The sequence below is a fragment of the Mus musculus genome, chromosome 1 (assembly GCF_000001635.26).
Source record: "Mus musculus strain C57BL/6J chromosome 1, GRCm38.p6 C57BL/6J".
NCBI classification, from domain to species: Eukaryota; Metazoa; Chordata; class Mammalia; order Rodentia; family Muridae; genus Mus; species Mus musculus.
In genome coordinates this window covers 129,912,104-129,930,440 of record NC_000067.6, presented here as the reverse complement: position 1 = coordinate 129,930,440, position 18,337 = coordinate 129,912,104, and the positions used below count along the sequence as shown (strand labels likewise).

General features: G+C 37.7%; 1 protein-coding gene across 3 annotated transcripts in view; it reads right to left on the bottom strand.

Annotated features, from left to right (window-relative positions):
• Positions 1-18,337, bottom strand: part of Thsd7b (thrombospondin, type I, domain containing 7B) — a 946,089-nt gene that overhangs the window by 288,838 nt on the left and 638,914 nt on the right. For all 3 annotated transcript variants that reach the window (XM_011247964.2, NM_172485.3, XM_011247965.1), the window contains exons 13-14: positions 14,694-14,888; positions 8,927-9,193 (exon numbers count right to left, since the gene is read on the bottom strand). In XM_011247964.2, the coding sequence (XP_011246266.1) occupies positions 8,927-9,193; positions 14,694-14,888 (462 nt within the window). The remainder of the gene's footprint in view (positions 1-8,926; positions 9,194-14,693; positions 14,889-18,337) is intronic.

Below are 18,337 nucleotides of genomic sequence, written 5' to 3'. Positions count from 1 at the left end.
ACATCCTGATGATTGGGGATAGGAAGGAGCACTGGGGAAATAAGGTATATGAAAAAAAAGGCCTCTTCTGTTTCCCACCCCAGCAGGTTCCCTGTTTGCCAGGTAGACATTGAGCAGTACAACCCTTCTAAAGCTGTGTTCTCCAGAAGCTTCACTGGAGAAGAAGCACCAGATTAACCACACTGAGGATTGCTGACCGAGTGCTGATTCCCAGAAGTATTGGTAGCTATTTCTCAGTGGACACACACTCCCAAAAGGTTAAAAACTTGCACGTCTTTAATTTTATTAATTTATGCTCTGTGGTCATAAGCAGAGCATGCATAATTTTCTCTTGATACATAACATATATATCATATGATGGTACAATGCAAATATAAATTATATATATTATATATGTTTATATTATATATGTTATATACAATATTTTAATTATATAATATAAACTACACATATATAAAATGATTTTAACAGTGGTGACCTGTTAATTTGTTCCTTGTAAAAGAAATTCAAATATTAATCAACAATGCCTCCCTGAAATAACAAAACCCCTTTATTATATTAATGCCTGACCAGAAAAGCTCAAGCCTAGTTGCCAAGTAGCCTTCCATATTTAACTAGTCACAAGCACCAAGAGTATTGTCCAATCACATGGCTCCTTTTCTCCTTTAAGTCTCAAATTAAACACCCTCTCTGCTGAGATTCTATTTCAAAACCCAAATCAAATCACAAAAGTCATCTGTCTTTTCACATCACGACTTCATATCTTCTTAATTTAGTCTACATCTCACTGTTTAGTGCTGTCTATTTATTACACGAGACTCTACAATATAGATCTCAGATGAGCCAAGGCCCCAGTACCAATGATTTTCATCTGAGTATGTATGTGTGTGTTTACTTTTCTCTGCTTGTGTTTTTAGTGTCAAAATCAACACCAAGACCCATGTGGTGGTTATGATCTATTTTATGATTTTGAGTTTTATGGTTGTGTGACTAATATACTTGAGTTTATTTCAAGCATAGTATAAGGGAAGGATCCAGTTGCATTTTGGGTGCATGTGAATACATGTTTACTCAACATCCTTTATTGGAGAGACTATCCTTTGTACTGTGTGTGTTCTTAGCACCTCTGACAGCTATTCTTGACTGTCCACTTGGTTAACTCTGAGATTGACCAATTCAAGCATCTGGGTACACTTATCAGGATTTTTTTTTCTTAGTTAAATTATTTGATGTGGGAAGATGCAATTTTATTATAAATCTTCAGAAAGGGAAGATCTACCTTTAATCTGGACCATATATTCTGCTGATAGCCTATATAAAGGATATAGAAGGGAGCTGGCTCGCTCTCTGCCTCCTGCTCCCACTCTCACTAGAAAGTCTACTCCTTCTTTGGCATTAGAGCCTATTTTGAGATTCTGGTGTATACTGAAGACCAGCTGAGGTACCTCCTGTGAACTGAATAATGACTGGATTTTTGGACCTTCCATTAGCAGACAGTCATTGTTGGACTAGCTAGACCACGCCGTGTAAACCCGGACTCGCTGTCTATCTGTCCATCTGTCTATCTATCTATCTATCTATCTATCTATCTATCTATCTATCTATCTATCTACCTATCTATCATCCATAATCTCTATCTCTTTGTATCTTTCCCTCTCTATCTCCCCCTTCTCTATATATATAAACATTTATTATGTAAGTTCTGTTCCTCTATAAAACCCAGACTAATACAGTGTACTTGTGTGAGATCCATAGTTTCTGTATTTGGGGCTTATTTCTGGGCTGTCTACTTTATTCTTCTGTTTTATGCATCTGCTCTTATGCTGGTACCATACTATCTAAAATCAGCTGAATTTTGTAATACTATCTGAAAATAGGAAGTGATGATTTCATTTCTCTTCTTCTTGCTCATTGTACTTGAGCTTTTCAAGGTCATTTCCAGTTCCATATACTTACCAAGATTATTTTACCTACTTCTATGAAAAATGTTACTGGATTTTTGATAGTAACTGCATTGAATCAGAAAGTTTCTTACGCTACAATGAATATTTTGACTATATTAACTCCCTTGATCCATAAATGCAGGCTATCCTTCCATTCTCTATTCAGTCCTAGATTTCTCTCACTAAGGTCTTTTAGATTTTAGTGAAGTCATCTTTACTTCCTCATTTCAATTATTTCCATTTCATTCTTTTGGAAATTCCTCTAAATAGGATCATTTTCTTCATGTTTTGAGATTTTATATATATATATATATACACACACACACACACATATATATATACATATATATATACACACACACACATATATATGAGAATATAATATATATAGTATAATATAATATAATATAATATAATATAATATATTTACAACATTTTCCCTTCCCTTTACTCCTAACCTCACCCCATTTATCCTTTTCCACTCTCCTTCTAATATATAGCTTCTTTTGGTACTGTTATGACAAGTATATATGTATATATAATATATATTATAATTATAATATAATATATTTCTAAATATAACCCTGTAATTTTATATACTGTTATTTATATGAATGTCTTTAGGGATGATCATTTGGTTCTGGACAACCAACTGGTGTGCTCTGCCCTACAGAAGTCCACCTCTCCAGCTCTCAGCCTTACTTAGTTGCCTATAGTTCTTCATATAGGGTTGTGGTCTCGTTGTTTTCTCCCCACCCAGTAAGCTCATCTATTGGTGCCATCCTTGCTCAGTTCACAGCTGAGGAGTCATAATTGTAAGATTTATGGCTGAGCTTCCTGTGTAGAAGACACAAATCTCACAGCAAACACCAAAATCATCTTTCTCTTACAGTCTTTTTGTTACCTCTTCCACAATGTTCCCCTGAGCCTTTGGTGAAAGAGTGTTTTGTAGATATGTCCATTGGAAATTAGCTGCACAACTCTGCATTTTGATTGGTTGTGGTTTTCTTTAGTGGTCTCTATCTGTTGTAAAAAGAAGTTTCCTTGTTGACAGGTAAAGACGAAATTTATCTGTGAGTGTAAGACAAATGCTTATAGATTGTCATTAGGGATTATGCTGGTTCAGTAAATTGGTTGTTATAGGTTCTCCTCTGACCATCAGGACTTCACAAGGTATGGTTCCTTTCTTGTTGAGATTGTCTTAAGTCAAATGAGAAAGCTCTCATTTACTCCCAAGATACACGTGTCCCTACTGCGCTCTTAAGGTTATTGTGCTATGTTGGTCATTGATGTGGTTCTTAGTTGTCATAACTTATTAGGACTGTGGTTTGCCTCCATTCTTTGGAGGCTTAGATGGAAGCTATAGCCTCCTGATATCACAAAACCTAGTTCTGATGGAAAACCTACTCAGATCAGTTCCAAGTTGGGAGAGGCAGAGCTCTGATTCTGGACGATATGGTGTTGTTAGCAACAGGGACTTTCCCTCCACCAAAGGATAACCACGGCTGCATGTTTTGAGAGTCTCTTGGACAACCCTGGTCAATAACTCAAAAGAGGGCTTTCTATGGCTGGTGTGAAAGGTTTTTGTTATGTGGTCTTTGGCTTTTTGAAGAAGCACCATCAGACCACACAAGAAAGATCATTAAGAAATAAAGAAAATATCTAAAAAAAAAAAAAAAGAAGAATTAAATAGGCCGCTAAGTCTCTGACTATTATGAAAATGCCTGTACAGCTGTGAGCTGGATTTACTTCAGTATTAAAGGTCTTAAATATCATTGGAAAAAAAAGATTACATATGTATTTGTATATGTGTATATATATATATATATATATATATATATATATATATATGCACTGAATTACAGGCATCATACATTTTATTTTTAGGTAAAAAAAAAGAGCCAGTAATATGATTCCTTGTGGACTTTGCAGGCATGTGTACTTTACCTACCTGCCTCGTCCTTATGTATTGTCTTCCTCTCCTTTTCCTATGGAGGTCTCATTTTCTAGGTTTTCCTGTCCTTCACTTATATCCTGTTATTCTCCTTTATTCTCCTCCTACCTATTTCTGTATTTAAATCCCTCCACTTCCCTAGATAAACCCCTTTTCCAGTTCCCTGATCTGATCACTTGTATCTTGCTAGTCCATTTTATTAATGTCTTTACTGTTAGTTTCATTATAGAGACATATAGCTTATTTCTGTAGCCTACACATTAAGCAATTCATGTATTAGTTCTGTAAGATTTTTGTTGGAACCTTCTTTAGTTCCTCATAACTGTACATTCCCTGAATAATTGAGAGTCAATTTCATTACCCCTTCTATTGTTATTTAGTTGTCTTTTATTTCTTTTTCTTCGCTAATTGTCCTAACAATACCTAGCAGGAGAAGTTAACCTTGCCTAATTCCCAAAATTGGACAAACTACTTAGATTTCTCACCAGATTCAGTGCTAGCTACAAGCTCACAACATGTTGCTTGCTGTGCTGATCTCTGTGGAATTTTTATCACACAAGATGCTCAAGGTTTTCAAAGACATTTTATACCTTTACAGAGATAACCCTATGCTTTATGTACACATTTGGCTGGTTGCCACTCCATCAAATTATAATATATAATATTGTATATACATATATTAGTGTGTGTTTGGGACAAGAAATATGTGATATGGTGATACACATAGACATAAGTATGTAGATGCATGTGCCTGTAGAGAAGTCACTCTCTTCTTGCCCTGGGAAAAAGTCTCTTACTGAACCTAAAGGTTGCTGATTCGTGATTGCTGGATTCTGGGCATTCAAACTAGGTCCTCAGGTTTGCAAAGCAAAGGTTCTTACCCACAGAGCAATCTTCACAGGCCCTAATGTATTTTTAAAGCATGGCAGATAATGAGTTACTTTGCATCTCTTTGTAGGATGTCTACTTGTTTGCACTGAAGGAAACCAAGAAACTTTATTGATTGATTAATTGAAAACCACTTGTTTCCAAGTTGTTGACCTTCTCATTTGGCATAAACATATACCTTTCCCTTTCAATTAGGCCAAAGGAAGTGACAGATGGAATTCATTTGGAATTCTCCCTTGAGAAGTATCAAAACAAATACTTTTTCTCCAGAAAGGGTCCAGGGAATGCCTTCTTCCATATTTACTACACTTCAGGAGGCTTAGGGGGCTTAGGAGGCTAGGGCATATGTCAGAAGGGTGACATATCCTTGCAAGAGGCTACTAAAGGATAATGTATGGAGATGAGAGAGAAACTGAAGTGGTGATAAAGACTTAGAAAGAAAGACTCTCTGTGGCCAGGGGGCATGAGAATGACAACCAGCATGAGCACTGGGAAGGGCTTAACTTTGGGTATGTCTTTGGAACTCATATTATCCCATGGTGGGCTAAGGATGCTAGACAAGGCTTGGTATTTACCCCACAAGGTTTTGATCTTACTTTGGTCAATACTTCTTTTTTCTTTCACCCTTTTTAATGATAGAAAAATATATTGTGCCTACTTTTGTATTCTGTATGAAATACGTATTTTCATTTTGATTTTTCAGGGCTCACAACTAAGAGTTTACCAATAGTCTCTCAAGAAATTTTGTCTTTGGAGCTTTTTGTGCGATGCTGGAAGTGTTAGGCTCTTGGAGAAGGACTGAGGATACAGTTTGTATGATGAGTACAACATGAGTTTGGGGATACTAAGAAGGCTAATTTTGACTGTCAATTTGATTGGGTTAATAAACTCCAAGTCGACCTTGGGTATGTCCATGAAAATGTTTCTATAAAGACTGACTGTGAAGAACACTTACCTTGAGTGTGTGAGGCCATCACTGCCTAGGCTGAGATTCTGGACGGAATGAAGAGGTGGGAAGGAGAAATCCAGCTGAGGACTGGCATTCCCTGTGTGAAGGCAGACTCATATTCCTGTCACTATATCTATGAGCATCTCCAGCCACCATGCCTCACTTCTATGAAGAGCTGTACCCTCAAGCCAAGTGCCAAAATAAACTCTTCCTCCGCTAAACTGCTTTAGCCATATCGACATATCTTATCACAGTGCCAAGAGACCCTGAGTCATTAGTACAAGGCTGAAATGTTATAGTGAGAATATGAAATGTTCTGCACAAAGGTGCATGTGTGAAGAGTATGGTCTCCAGCAGGAGCTGTTATGCAGAGGTGACTGGATCACAAAAGCACCAGCTCCCTTGGTGGGTTAATCTGCTGGAGATGCTTTATTAGGGCTATGACGTGAAGAAAGGGTGCTTGGGCCATGCCATTGAAAGCTGTAACTTTTCCCTATCACCTTTCTCTGCTTCCTGCAAATTGTGACATGAGCAGTTTTCCTCTACCACAACCTAGACTTATATTGTTTCTTTGCCACAGGTTCCAGAGCAATGGGGATGGCTGATAATGCACTGAAGTTTCTGAAACCATGAATTTTCCACTTTTGAAGTTGTTTTCTCAGTTATGTTGCCACCATGATGGAAGAGCTAACATATCATTGGAAAACCACTGTCTTTGTGGGTAAAGAACCTTTTCAGCTCACTTTGCAGTCTGTACTTTAAAAGCAGTTCTTAGTGTAACTATCACTACCATGTTCTACTCTGTCACCATGCCTTTCCTTGGCTGGCAGCCATAGATTAGAGGGATGTCCTTTTCCCCATTTAGACTCTCTGCAAACTGGCTAGAAGCAGTCCTTTTTGAAGCATGGTTTGCATCCATTGTCCTCTGCTCCCCAGCTTATTGTTGCAGTTGAATGAGATCCATGCTCCTGGGTTGATTTCATGAGACTCCCCTGATGTCAGCCTCACTTCACACAACTCCTTCCTCACCTTGTATTCAAATTACTTTATGTACTTTTATTTTCCAGAACATATTTCCTCTGTGAGATCTTAGTGGGAGAGATGGTCTTGTTAGGTACTGTCTACTCTTTGGCCTTCTTGTCTTTCTCATCCTAGATTGATGCTACACCAGTAGAGATTTCCCTAAGGTCTAGCCAAGTACTCTCTAGTTAGAATCCTCAGAGCTGGTCAGAACTTAAATTCCTTTTGAGCATCTTTAAATGTCAATTTGTTACTTTAAAAATTTCTCTTCAGTTCCTCTATAACCTTACACTAGCAAACACAAATTTTAGAAGCAGCTTAGGCCAAAATCTCTCAAGCCTAGCAGAGTTCAGCCTAGTTAGCATTTGGAAGGGGGAAGAGGAGGTATAGAAGCAAAAATGCAATATATATGCATATATATATATATGCATATATATGATATATATATATATATATATATATATATATATATATATATATATGTATATATATATCCACAACACACATCACATGAAAGCTGAATGACACCAACTTTGACTTCTTTAGAAGTGTCCATTTTTGGTTTTTAATATTTCTAAAAGTCAGATCATACCATACAGTTCTGCAGACTAACCAAGGAGCCAAGTTGTGGTAATGCTGGCACTAGTCCAAAGAATCACTGATCCTTGGGTTCATTCTAAGCAATGGTGTGGGTGTGTCCTATCTACCACACTCTCTATAGAAGAATAGTCTTTTTCCTGATTCTTTTTTTAAAATGAATTTAATTTGTCATTTCTGGTGTGAATGAAAAAGCTTCCTAGAAACATGACAATAATGGGTAAGACTAAATCTGATCCATCTGCTTACACAACTACCCAAGCTCGATCCCTCTGCTTACACAACTACCCAAGCTCAATCCATCTGCTTACACAACTACCCAAGCTCAATCCATCTGTTTACACAATTCCCGAAGCATGAAGTTCTTTTTAATTCCTCAGCTGAATCCATGCCTTGTTTGGTCTTGTAAATAAAAGGTAGCATAAGAAAAAACTAAAGAGCATAAAACTAGAACAAAAATGCAGGCTACATCCTTACCACCAGCCTCAGCCTCACTCACCTCCTGCAATGTGGCTGATTTTAGCCTTCTATTCACTCATAGGTCAGAATCCTAAGGCTCAAAATTCAATCTTCTCTCCAAATAATATCTAACAAAACTCACCCAGAAGACCCCATTGATCTCATTTTTCTATTTTTAATTTCTTTTTTTATTAGGTATTTTCCTCGTTTACATTTCCAATGCTATCTCAAAAGTCCCCCATACTCACCCCCCACAATCCCCTACCCACCCACTCCCCCTTTTTGGCCCTGGCGATTCCCTGTACTGGGGCATATAAAGTTTGCAAGTCCAATGGGCCTCTCTTTGCAGTGATGGCCGACTAGGCCATCTTTTGATACATATGTAGCTAGAGACAAGAGCTCCAGGGTACTGGTTAGTTCATATTGTTGTTCCATCTATAGGGTTGCAGTTCCCTTTAGCTCCTTGGGTACTTTCTCTAGCTCTTCCATTGGGAGCCGTGTGACCCATCCAATAGGTGACTTTGATCATCCACTTCTGTGTTTGCTAGGCCCCGGCATAGTCTCACAAGGGACAGCTATATCTGGGTCCTTTCAGCAAAATCTTGCTAGTGTATGCAATGGTGTCAGTGTCGATTTTTTATTTACTTGTATGCATTTATATTCACACTGAAAATATTGAAAGTCAATTTTTCCCCATTGTTATTTTATCAGCTACCTCACACAAAACCCAGGAGGTGATTTTACCCTTATGCATATGGCCAAAGCACTAATTTTGCAAATTCCATAAAATCTGCATTCATTTCTTTGGTGCTTGAGGTTTCTTAGTGAAGAGGAACAATTGTTAAGACTAACAGGAAGCAGGTGACAGGAAGGTCAATCAAGGAAGGACTTGGTGGAAAGATGTGTCAAACATCTGCAGTTGGTATAGTTCAGATAATAGTTGTGATACGAATGTGTGTATTTCATATGCTTTGATTTTATGATGACAGTGTGTAACTTACAAATAAGAACAATAATAATTCATAAGGAATAAATCTACAGTGATGTGCAGACCTTTGATAAACCTCCTGAGCCCTGTGAAAGGTCTCATCTGCTACTTTTCATCTGTCTCCTTACCAGAGCTGTTGCAGAATGAGGGGTCAACCGGTCTTCCATTTATATTGGAGCATGCTATTGCTCGAAAGCGCACGCCTTCTCCACATTCTTTGTCATCTCCTTGCACCCACAATCCTCCTTGCTGAGCATCCCTTTTGCCTTCTGGTAGAATGCAAGCTGACCAGTTTCCATAAGGATGAGACATAAACGTATCACAGGGACATGGTTCCATTTCCACCAGAGGGTACAGGGACGCATCCTGGCACTTCTCTTTCTTCCTGCTTTTCCCTGTTACAAGAAAACACATGGTGCTATTCATTTTGGATCTGATGTTCTGTTGAAAGTCACTCACATGTTTGTTCATAAAAACATTTGAACATTAAACTTAAATATGATTTCAGTATCTTTTTTTGTCATGGAAACAAATTCTAGGACAATATTAGCAGTAATCTGGGAAACTATTAAATTAAAATTAATTTGAAAATTAAAACTTTTTAAAAATATATGGTACAAAGCATTATGCTTACTATGCCAGTTCAATAATTATAAAACTCATATCACTTTATTTTATTTTTTTCTCCCACCCCAATACTAACCCAGCCAAACTTGGCTTCAACAAGATGGGGTGTGTACAGGTGGGATCGCTGTCAGTCTAATTGATAACAACTTGACTAAACTTGTCTTCTTCAAGGGAAATCAATACAAGCATAACTAGAAAGCCCTTTCCTTTTTTAAAGGAAATTAAAATTAATTTCTCCAAAAATCAAAATGATATTCTTCATATAACAAGCTCAAAATGAAGGCAGAGGTTACTTCAGATGGTATAGACAAAGTGAAACTAATCTTGTTTCCTGAAATCAGACTACTTATAAATGTTAAAAGTAACAATAAATTGAAATGAACCTTCTGTTTGAGAAGTCCTTTGACTTGAGTGTCAGAGACCATCCCGTGAGAAAGTGAGTCCTTCACAATCTCCCTAACAGGCCAAATGGCCTTGTACTAAGAGCTGGTTATCACCCCCCTTTCTCCCTATTCCTTTCTTGGCACCTGAGGCTGTAAAAGCTGAATTATAGTCCCCTCTTCCCTATCTCTTCCTGAGTTCCCATGCCATCCAAGGACATGAGTTACGCCTGAGCCCAGCCTGACCCCCAAGGCTGTCAAGGAGGATCGATGTTTCAGAGATAAGATCCCGAGTGCCCGCTGCCTGGCGCCTGACTTCAGCCCCCATGTCAGCAGATGCCCACTTCTTTGTTCTTTGTATAATTCTCCCTCGCCTCCCATATTCCCCGCCATGTATGCTTTAAAAAGAAGGCACCTCAGCCTAACAAACGAGACCTTGATAGGAAAAATTCTTCCTGGTCTCCGCTCTTCTTTTTCTTCCTCCCATCTCCTTCCAGGTTTGCGGTCTCCCTCGCAACCACGAATAACTGAGTCCCGCGGACGGGATAAGTGGCGCCCAATGTGAGGCTTGAGCATCCTGATGTGACCTTACCTACTAAGCTTGGTATAACTTTTAGCTGTTTTTGCCAACTTGGAGTAATGATGACATGTTTCCTCTATATTCCTAAACCTTTCCTAGATTTAATGATTTCACCACTTTTTCTCTCATTAGTGAGTCATAGGCTAGGGTCATGGCTAGTTATAAAATTCGTAGGCAGCTTTACTGATCTGTCTGTGGGCTTTATGACTATCATACAAATACTTTTATAAGGTGATATGTGGGTAGTTTCCTCACTGTCACATGGCTTTCTACATGCAGAGTTATGCAAATTCTGCCTGGTGGGTGATTGACTCATGAGCATGTTATTTAGGCCCACAAATAATCTGCAAGTATTCCTGTGGAATCTGAATCACTCTTGCCTGGTGTGAACCATTCCAAGTCCCTGCCATTGTTTTGGCCTGATGTGAATTGCTCTACCCTGATCTTCTCCCTGAATTGCTCTACAACAATCTTCGCCATCTATTGGCCTTTCAGGGTACTGCACTCACTCATGTCTGCCATTAGGCTCACTCAGAATCAGCTTGAGAAGGACATTAGTGTCCTGAGAGCTTTCTGACTGATGTTCATCACTACACAGTCCCATTCCCTCCTATTAGCTTGGCCTAGAGCTGTACTCCTCACATGAAATACTACTGAACTTCATCTCCATCTCTGCACCTTCCTCTGTTTTCTGCCCATTTAGTCTTGGATTCCAAGTCTATCCTGGGTCTTGACATCACTTTTCCCAAAGTAATGAAAGAAGCTAAAGCACCAGAAAGCAATTTCTTATCTTTCAAAGTTAATTGTGGGTAACTCCTCAGCATGCTGATTACAACCTTGTTTTTGAGATGTTCTCCCTGATTTCCACCATAATATGTCCTTTTGTCCCTTACTCCTGTTCTGGCTTCTACCATCCCTCTGGCCACATTTCAGGATTTGCTGCTTCATTTGTTTAGTGAACATCCTCTCTCTACTTAGCTGCTAAGTTTCCTCACTGGACCATCTTGGATTCTCATTCCTCAGCTCCTATATATTTACTCTAGTTGAGATCTTAAATTACCATGCTTAATTCTTACACTCCAAATTATTAATTCTATCCAAAATTTCTTGCTCAAGTCTCTGAGCCACAGGCTAGATAGAAACCTGCACCTAAATCAACCATTAAATTTATTGCAATAAAGCCAAACTTGCCCTCTGTACCACAGAGTCCCCCATGTATGCCTGCAATGCCAAGGGAAGATTACAATGCTTGACTTGAATTATTTTGGCACAGTCCATACATAGCACTAATGACAGCATCTAGGGTAATGTTTTAGGACCCGCCAAGTTATTTTTTCCCGTTCGTAGATACTACTCTATTTGCTCACATCTCTAGGTCTCTAGCTCAATTCTCTCTCCACAATGGGAGAAAAACAGAAGATGACAAAAGGAGAGCACAAGAAGGAAGACCAGGAAATATAGATAGTCTTCCTATACAAAGCAAACAGAAGCTACCAGCAGAACAAACACTTTGTACAAATAGATGCTGCCTCTGTTTGTGATTGCCCTCTTAATTGCATGGCAGCCCTGTTTGAAGATGGATTGAAGTAAGTGAGTTAATGCTGAAACAATTCTCCCAATAAGAAACACATTAGTGCTGGGGCTTTGCTTTGATTGCGTTCTAATCCAAATCAGCACTGACCTTTAGACTAAGGTAGACTTAAAAAGATCAATCTCCAACGCAAATGCAAGGACATAGCCCCTTAATTCATAGAGTGAGTGAGCTAGCTGTTTTGAACATGTGTATTCCAATACCTGGATAATAAATTTAATGTATCTGTCATTGAGTAAACAATTGCTTTAATTAACACACAGTCTTTAAACATCCAGTTCAGAAACAAACATAGAATATCCAAATGGTAACTTAAAAAATTTCCATAAAAGAAAGCTAACATTCTAGATAGCCACTATTCACTGGAGTGACTTGTGTTAGGAACTATGGTGTGTCTGTGTCACATGGTCTGAGTCACATGGTTTATATTGCCATTCAAATTAGAAAATATTCATTAAAATTTCTGTCAAGTATCATGGGAGAAAGTAAAAATAAAGGAACATCATAATAGTAAGCCTTGAAAAAGTTAGGGGAAAAACTTCAGCGCATTAATGTGCCATTGGCTTTTTGTTTATCAATATTGTTGTAAGTGGCTGTTTGTTCTTTCATGACTAATGTCTTTTATGAGACTGATCAATTATGTTGTCATCTGGACAGAAGGAGTGCAAAGATCAATTAGCTACCTAAAATAGTAGCAGCTAATAAAACATACAGTAAACCTGAGCAGCCTTTTAGAATAAGTAATCATTAACTTTGGATCATACAACAATTTATAACAGCCTTCAATATGTAGTTTTATAGCAAATATATCTTAGAAGTCAAAGTCACTCCACTTTTAACAATTTACAGTACAAATGGTGCTAGCTGTAAAATGATCCCCAAATGGCTGCTCTTATTTAGCAGGTGCTAAATATCATTAGCAAACCTCCAAAGCATGGGTTTCACCTGGCTACCAACTATAGTCTATCTCACCAAAGAAAGTTCTCCTCCATCTCAGAACTGAAGCATTGTTAGGACAATGGCATCTAACACACTGGTGTGTGCAGGACAGGAGAGCAGCTGGAGATTGGTCTCTGACTTCAGATTTGGTGTGTCATGTGTACTCTGTCCTCTTGTATTGCTTTTTCTATCAGTTGTTTTCATCTGAATTGATGTAAGCTGTCTTACATATAATCACAGATGGACAGTCATTTTGTACAAAGCAATGGGTGCAACATTCCTCATTTGCAAAGTCTCTGGTGAGTATATATTTCACCTTCACTTGCCCTGTAGATTTTGAGATCCAGTGTGTATGCAAAAATTCTGCAAAAGCTGTAGTCCATCCAGTGAACCAATTTTAGAGTATAGATGTGATCAGGTAGTGATCAGTGCACTAGAATAGTGAGTGTAGGGGTAGTTTTGATGCTAAGGTCCTGTTCCTGATTGGTTCTTGATCTGTCAGTAAAGAAAGCCACGGGCTATTTGTTGGGTGGAAAGAATAGGCAGGGCTACCAGGTCCCTGGAAGAAAAGAAGACAGATCCAAGGGAGGAGAGAGCTCGACATGCTTTGGAGAGAGAAGAACCAAGGAGCAATGTGAGGTCTCCAGATTAGCATTGGGGATGGATGGCTGTGGCCACTCCTGCAGCAGGGGTCAGGCAGGGATGTTTAGCAGGGACTAGATGTATCTTAGCAACTAAAGTTCAGGGCAGAGGGGAGGTGTGGAGATAAGAATAATGTTAAGGGCATGCTTTTTTTGGACAGGAAATAGTAGCACCCAGCAAATTTGTCCAAAGGCAAGTTGAAAAGGAACAACTGTGTGTGTCTTTTACCTGTGGATTGAAGGGAAGCTATAATTTATTTAATAGGTTTAATTGATTTAATTGGTGGGGTCTGGTAGCACAGCATGCTCCCAGAGCTTAGGCATGTTAGTGAAAAGCTACATGCAACAAGTGAGTTTGAATCAAGAAACCTTGAAATACTCATGTAAACAAATGATCATCTGTGCTTAGTCCCCCAATCTTGATACTAATTACATTATCTCACTCATCATTCTGGTATTTTTCTCTTTTGGTTTTATATTCTCTGAGTTTCATTTCTTACATACACAAGTGGATATACACTTAGGGGAAATCACAGAGCATTATCTGGACAGACAGTCAGTTTTGCTATTGCAGCAGTTATTTTTATATTGCCAGCAAAAAGAAAATGCTCTAATGCTTCAAACCAAACTAGGATTTGCTTCAATTTCCATTAACCTTTGCAGAGGTACACAGTACTGACAGACAGTAATAAGACACAAAAGAACCTGCATGTGTAATTTGACTTTTACCTTATAATAATAAAGTCTGAAAGGGTCGAACTGCTTATCAGGTAATGGCAAAAAGACAATAATGTCAGTTATTTCACTTTCTTTAAAAAAAATAGCAGTGACTGTTTTAAGCTTGCAAAACGTCTGCTAAGATAACACACTGCTAACTTTGCTATGGGATAGGCAAATAAATTATAAAACTATGTCAAAACTTTATTGACATAAATGGTCCTACCTCTCATTCATTTCACAAATATTAACCAGGTATATATCACTTTTCAGGCATTGTTGCAAGCCTTAAGGATATGTCCTGGGAATGAGGAGGAAGAAGAATTCTGATCACATTTCTTTCTGTTAGAATTTATATTCTACATAAGGTATTCAGAGAACTGTGGCTTGGCTGAAACTACAATGGCAGGCATATCCTACCTGTTAGCTGCCGCCTCCTGATCTGAGTTGCTTCACAGTTCTTGGAGCAGGGAGTGAACTTAGACCAAGGGGTGAAGGTGCAGTCGTCCCGACAGGGAATGGTGCATTCCTGCACAAGGGGAGGCATGCCATTCATCTGCTTGAGGCACTCTGTCATTTCTGCAGACTGGTTATCATCAGAGATGCATGAGACAGCTGGGAAAGAGCACACAGTCTTTTGTTATCACGCTGATTAAATCAGTGAGGTGCTTTTTCTTTGACAAAATGGTTGAAGTCCCCAGTGTTTGAAAATATGTGATCGAATATGGTGTTCAACATAGCTAACCTTACTGCTCTCTGGAAATTAAATTTTTATTGTTGCCATTGGAGGTATTTGAGGATTTAATTGGTTTCATTATTAATCCAAGCCTTGCATTGACAGGAACCAAAATAATTTCCAGTAATTTATTATACATCCTCCTGAGGAGCATTTCATCCCCAGAGACAGAATAAAAGTAGGAAAGCACACCTGTAAAATACACTGAAATGAAGGCAAAAAGGACAAACCCATTGTTAGGAAATCATGTGGGGTTTTGCTAGGTTGGATTTCTTTTGGTTGGATAATGAGATGATTGTTATGGTATGGAAGTATTTATATCACCATCAGTAATTTAATTGGATTTTGCTAACCCTAAGCATTACTCCACTATTAATACTAAAGCATCAGTGTACTTTTTAAATCATTTTTTTCAGAATAGTCAAAATCTAACCAGATGATTCCCACTATAAACATCTTATCAGTTTCAAGTAACTTCTCAAAATTTCTTCTCCCACCTTTTGTTTTTTTGTACAGCATGTCTAGCTATATCATCACTAACAATTATGAGGTGAAATATTTTTGAAACTTCATCTGAATTTTATTTGAGTTTTTTTGACTAATGTCATATAAAATCCTCGATTTAGAATATTTGACACTTGGACTTACTTGATTAATTATGAATTCTGCAGGATACATAGGATCTATAGCTGTTCTATCGAGCACATTTCTCAATCTCAGTACTGTTGGCATTTTACACTGGGAAATTTTTTTGTAAGTGCCCAAATGAGGGCTGTGCATGGAAAGCTACAGAGCAGCCTCTTCAGCTTCTCTACCCATGACATGCTATGAACACTCAACCCTCAAGGTGGATATAACTGAAAATGTCTCTGGACAGGCTGCTGTTGAAGAACTGCTTTTCATAGTGCCCTAATAGTATGGATCCCCATGTGAGCATCTCTAGCAATATATCTGGGAGCCTTTATTTATGTAAGTACTCCATATGATTCTGACCCACCCTTCAATACTACCTACATTTGGCATGATGCTATTGAATATGATATCTGCTTAGTTAATAGCTATATTTCCTAAACCTTTATAATGTAATGATTTCATTTTCTTTGAATACCTAGTGGGATTGCCTAGAGGACAATGTTACAGAAGAACCTCCATGTGATGTTTAATAAGGAGCAAATTTGTCTACAACATTTCCATCAACAGTTCTACCCCAGTAAGCATTTATTTATTTATTTATTTATTTATTATCTTTGGAATTTGTGTGCAATATTTCTTAGCAATCTTTATAAATAAATGTATCACTGTATATTTGTTGTATAGAGTCCCGGATTTTATAAGAACATGTTCATGTAAATATATAATGTATTTTGACAATGACCTACATATTTATATCCCCTCTCACTCCTCTCCCTTCTCTCTTCTAGTTAGTACCCTTATTCCCCTATACAAATCTACTTCTATTTTTGTTTCATATGTATGACTTACATGGTTTTATATAGTTATATAAAATATAGGATCTACTAATAGTAGGAAACAAATGTAATATTTGTTCTTTTGCATTTGATTTAGTTTAGTTAAATAACTTGAAGTTGTATCAATTTTCCTCTATAAGCAATAATTTTCTTTTTTATGACTGAATAAATTTATTTTGTGTGTATATATATATATATATACCATATTATCTTTTATTTTTACAATTCATATTTCTTAAGAACTTCATGAGTGGGCATCACATTTATGTCACTTTCTTCTTTTCTTGTATTTTTTTAAACTTATCCTATGTCTCACCTCTCTCCCTCTCCCTCGCATGACCTTTTCCTCTTTATTTATTATTGCTACATACTACACACAGGTACACACAGATACACACACACACACACACACACACACTTAACTGAATCCATAGGTTTCTCATAGGTACTTGTGTTTGGACTGGCTACTTGGACTTGTATAACCTGTTAGGGATATTATCTCTTGAAAAAAATAATTCCCCATCACTCAGTAGTAATTAATTTCTGTAGCTTTTCATCTAGGTGTGGAAACTTTCAAAAATTCCCCTTTTAAATAGGTGCATCAATTGTTACTGTTTAGGTTTTGTTTAGGCAGTCATATTGTTGAGATTTCAAGGGTATAGATTTCTGGTCCTGGCTGTAAGATACTTTCTAGTATCAGGTATCCTGGTGCTCTGTCTCTTATTTCATTTTTCCTGAGTCATAATTTGTTGGGGTTGCATTGTAGGTGTGCATGGTGGTTTGAATGAGAATGTGCCCCACAGACTCATATATTTGCAAGCTTAGTTCCCATTTGATAAACTTTTTGAGAAGAATTAGGAGGTGTGGCCTTGTTAGTGAAAATTTGTCCAAAGGAGTAGGATTGAGGTTTCAAAAACTCATGACAGTCCTGGTCCCAGGTCTCTCTCTCTCTCTCTCTCTCTCTCTCTCTCTCTCTCTCTCCTATGGATTAGGATGTAACTCTCCCAGATATAGCTTACAGAAACATGCCTGTCTGCTTTCTACCATGATGATAATTGACTAACTCTCTAAAACTATAAGCAAGCACCCAGTTAAATGTGCTCCTTTATAAGAGTTGCCTTGGTGATAGTGTCTCTTCACAGCGATAGAACAATAACTAAGATTGTGTACCAACGTGGACCAGACATCCTATGCTCACTTATCCTCTGCATTTTTATCGGTTGTGGGTCTGTAAAGTAGCCCCCATCTGTTGGAAAAAGAAGCTTCTTTGAGAGTTGTGAGAACATAAGACAGTTTACTGATCTAATTCTTTGTTGGTAGATACCTAAGTTGGTTCAATAATATAGTTATTCTGAATACTATTTCAATAAACATCGATGTGCAACGATCTATGTTACTTACAGTTGCTCCAGTAAATACCGAAGAGTAGTAGAGCTGGCTTATACAGTAGTCTATTTTTAGTTTTTCTGAGGATTCTTCATACTGATTTCCATAGGAGCAGAGCTAGTTTATATTCCTACCATCAATGTCCAAGCATTTACTCTTTCCTCATATTTTTGTCAACATTTGTTCCTGTTCTTCTTTTTCCTTTTTAAATTTTTACTTAAAATATTTTTCATAGTGTATATTTTGATGACATCTTCTGCCAACTTCTCTTAACTTCCTTACTTGCTTCCTACCCTGCTTCATGTTCCCTCTCCCCAGTACCCCTTTTCCTTTCACAGAAAGACAGGGAAAAAAACCCAAAATACAAAAATTAAAACAATAAACTGTTAAAAAAATCAATGTAGATGAAATAGCAAATCAAAACCAAATAAATCAAAAAGTTAAAAAAAAACAACAAAAATGAAAAAATAATG